Source organism: Panicum virgatum, chromosome 1K (genome assembly GCF_016808335.1).
Source record: "Panicum virgatum strain AP13 chromosome 1K, P.virgatum_v5, whole genome shotgun sequence".
NCBI classification, from domain to species: Eukaryota; Viridiplantae; Streptophyta; class Magnoliopsida; order Poales; family Poaceae; genus Panicum; species Panicum virgatum.
The window spans coordinates 13776815-13781021 of NC_053136.1; the positions used below are offsets into that span (position 1 = coordinate 13776815).

Sequence of the window (4207 nt, forward strand, 5' to 3'; positions counted from 1 at the left end):
CATTTAGCTCACGAGCTGGCTCGAGCTAGCTTGTTAACGAGCCAAAATAGCTGCTCGGCTCGTTAAATTCTCAAACGAGCCGAGCCGAGTTATGAACGAGACGAACCAAATCGCGAGTTTTGAGCTCACGGTCCAGCCCTAGTCCCGCCTCACCGCCGTCTCGACCGCCAACTTTGTCGCCTTGGAGCTTCCTTTAAGCCCGTCGGGCACAGATACCTCGGAACCTCAAATAAAACCTCGAACCCTAAGAGCTCGCCGGAGGCAGAGAAGAAGAGGAAAGGGCGGAAGAGGAAAAAATTATGGTGAGAGGATTTTTGCAACTATGTCGCATCAACAAATACCAAGCCCGTCATGTACATCACAAGTATGGTAAGACCAAACCATATCCATTCTTGCCAAAAAAAAAAGAAAGAAACTGACTCGTTTGGGGGCTCCTTTCATAATTTTCCGAAAATAAAAGAAACCGGCAGCCGGGCCCTGGCCCAGGTCATATATATTGATCGGTTATTGAAGATTTGATTTCTAAAAGTATTAGCTTATATTCGTGCGAATCTGTTCCCACGAGTAGATTGGATCAAGAGCTTACTCCATGGCGTTCACGACGAGGATGAGCGCCAGACGGTGCCCCATCGGCTTCGGCGGCATGGGCCACGGCGCCCAGAGCGAGGAGGAGGAGGAGCCGGTGGAGCCGCCTCCGGCGGGGAACGGGGTGCTTGTCCTCACGAAGCACTGCGAGTACCCGTCGATCCCGAACGGCGCGGCGCACGACGGCTTCGCGGTGATGGTCAAGTCAAGGCGCCCACGCTGGTAGCCGGTTCCTGGGTAAAATTACCTCCTCCCAACTTATTTACAGCTCACTCTTACCCGGTTTTTGGGTAAAATTACAACGTGAGAGGTTTACAAATCCGACTTTCTCATGTATTCGGGAGGTGTACAAATCCGACCTTCTCACATATTCACGTTTTACTCACATGTCTACAACCGACGAAGGTTACAACAACCTTCGGGTACCTCCGGGAGTTTGAGCTATGAAGGTTCCATCATTGAGCAATCAGTCGTTATCTTCGCTCCCGGTGGTGATCTCTTCTCCCGAAGGTCCTGGCCTTCGAGTTTATGCTTCCGGGTAGCCGAATGTCACCTTCGTCTCCCGAAGGCGGTCGCCGAAGGTCTTGCTCTTAGACTTTTTGCTTCCGAGCGGCGGTTTGTTTCCTTCGCCTACCGAAGGTGACCACCGAAGGTCTTGGTCTTTAAGCTTGCGCTTCTGAGTAATTCTTCGTCACCTTCGGGTACGCTTGCCCTCCTCTCGTTGGAGCCGTGCAAAAGAGTTAGGGAGCATTTCCGAGGATGGGAGCTTAACCCGGAAGTCCAATCCCCAACAGGGCCCAAGCTAGAGGAGGTGAAGCGCGCCATGGGGTTCGTCGTCGACAGCCTCGGCCCCCGCGACCGCCTCTTCGTCGTCGCTTTGTCCGACGACGCGCGGCTGGTCGTCCGGCTGACGCTCATGTCGGGGGACGGGAAGGCCGCGGCCAGGCGCGCCGTGGAGTCCCTCGTCGCGGGCGGCTCGACCAACACCCGTGCCGGTCTCGACGAGGCGGCCAGGGTGATCGAGGAAAGCCGGCACGAGAACGATGTCGCCGGCGTCATCCTCCGCTCAGACGGTTACGACAACTACAGCGCGTGTCGCCGTAGCCTCGACACGAACACGAACACGACAGACTACAGCGACCTTGTGCCACCGTATCTCGTGCGCGACGGCCAATTGCGGTGCACGCCGGTGCACACGTTCGCGTTCGGCTCGGACCACGACGAGGAGGCCCTGCACGGCATCTCGGCGGCGACACGCGGCACGTTCTCCTTCACCGAGAACCACGCGGCCATCCAGGACGCGCTGGCGCTGTGCGTCGGCGGGCTCCGATCGGTCACGGCGCAGGATGTTTGGATCGACGTCGAGTGCTGGGACGACGACGACTTAGGCATCGCGGCGGTCAAGTCCGGCTGCTACGAGAACAGCATCAACAGAGACGAGGGGGCCTCGGTCAGCGTCGGCGAGCTGTTCGCCGACGAGGAGAGGCGCTTCCTCTTCTTCTTCGACGTCCCGAGTATCGACGACGCCGACTATTTTGGCACCCGTCTCCTCAAGGTTCGCTGCGAGTACACGGACGTGGCGACCGCCGACCGGGCAGACTGTTTCCGTGGATTCGGCAGACGGGTACGCCGAGGTGCTAAGGCCCGTCGACGCTGCGCCGGTGGCGCCGTCGATGGAGGTCGAGCGGGAGCTCCTCCGCGTGAAGGCGGTGGAGGACGTCGCCCTAGCCCACGCGGCCGCAGAGCTTGGCGCCTACGCCGATGCCGCGCGGATCCTCGCCTCCCGGCGGGAGTCGGTGAGCCGGTTGGCGGCGGCGCTGGCCGGCGACGCGACGTGCAAGGCGCTGGCGGCCGAGCTTGACGAGCTGCGCCTGCGCGCGGCGGACGAGCGGGAGCACAGGCGGACGGGCCGCGCGTGCTTCCTCGCCAGCATGAGCGCGCACGCGCAGCAGTGCGGCTCGTCGGTGCGGCTCCCTCAGCCCTTGCCGGCGGGGCTGCAGCAGTTTGGGTGGGCAGGCTCGGCGATGTTCGCGACTCCGGCGATGAGGAAGATGGAGGAGTCATGGGAGATGCGGCGGCAGCTCCGGCACCGCCGCCAAAGAATGGAAGCAAGGCTGCTCCTCCTCGTTCACGCCTGGAGGCAAGGCTGGCAGCGGCGGCACCTCGTCTCAGCATGTTGAGGAGATACCGGCGTCTTGTACCACTCATCAAGCCCTGAGCGAAAAATATGCTGTCTTTCGGCGTTACAAAAAAAATGATGCTGTCATCTGAGTTCTGTAATGGTGGTCGGCACCCTAACGATGGCAGGATATGAAGAGAGGTAGTAGATCAGACAGACAGTAGCTAGCAGCAATCGGTTAAGCTGCTTATGTTTTTTTAGGTTGAGTAATTTACGGTTGATTTTAAATCTAAACTATTTGGATGAATGACGAAAATTTGTCAGGTCTGGTCATCGATGGGAACAAGAAGACATACTAGTAAGGAAGTTTTTTTTTTTTGCATTGTGAGAACATAATTGTTTTCGGACGATCGAAGAATGTAAGGATCGATTCGATCTTTCCAAAACATTGCATCATTCCTTCTTCTTTGCATTGGTTTGGTTGATAGCTTATTTAGGATAGGAGTTTGAAATTTTGTTATCTTTTGAAAATAAAACATAGTCAAAACATTTAACACCATTTGGCGGAGCGCGTGGAGATCTGGCTTTGCCTATTGTAGCACCCACAATTTTGGGTTTCACCGACTAGCTAGTTCGTTGTATAACATTTTGGCTCCTCGCTATGGTACCAAAGAGTGAGAAATGGAGAGGCCACGGTACGCATAAGATGATGCCATGTGTGCTGGCTTAGCCGAATTTAGTTCAGCATATTATACTTCACCGTGGGCCCCAACAATAGTATGAAATTCAATGAAACCATCCTTTACTCTCACCTCCCCGCGGCCCGCGCCACCGCTGTCTTGCGCCGCCGCGCGCCCAGCTCGTGCCACCGCTGTCTTGCGCCCCCGCGCGTCCAGCTCGTCGGAGAAAAAGGCGTCCAGCTCGCTGAGAAAAAGACCCTGTTCAACATTTCAATTTTTGTATTTTTAATATTTTATGCTTCCAATTTCAACAATTTATCTTTACAATTTCAACAATTTAAAAGTCAAATGTTGAACCTGTTTAAAGAAAACGTAGAGTTAATTCTATCAATGAACATGTTTACAACAATTAATTTTTTCAAGTTGATCTTTAAAGATGAATAGATTATCTATCTTCCACAAGATGAATAGGAATCCCGTGACTAGGAGGTGTCATGACCTCGAGGATGGTAACTCAACAAATAGGATAGGTGGAAAGAAAAGAAAGAAACCTAGTGTATCAAATCAACCAGAAGTAGTTCATAGGTGTGCTTCACCAAGAATCTCAGCAGCAGCACCAGCTTATCATTCCTGTCATCCGGCTGTCCGTACTCATTATACTTTATTTCCATCCTCTAAGGCAAATATTCCATCCTGATCATCGAGATTTTCTACTCTATACTCAGTTTCCCCGCTCCCATCATCCACTACTACAAAAACGATTTGTAGCAACGCCTCGATTTATTTTTAGGAGCGGACCAAAAAGTCACCCGTTCCTATAAAT

At 53.9% G+C, this 4207-nt stretch overlaps 1 protein-coding gene across 1 annotated transcript; it reads left to right on the plus strand.

Annotated features, from left to right (window-relative positions):
* The first annotated feature begins 1408 nt into the window (after window positions 1-1408).
* Window positions 1409-2765, plus strand: LOC120652814. The gene is made up of 2 exons (XM_039930752.1): window positions 1409-2099; window positions 2206-2765. The coding sequence occupies exons 1-2, from the start codon at window positions 1409-1411 to the stop codon at window positions 2763-2765; spliced, it is 1251 nt and encodes a 416-aa protein (XP_039786686.1).
* Window positions 2766-4207: the final 1442 nt, after the last annotated feature.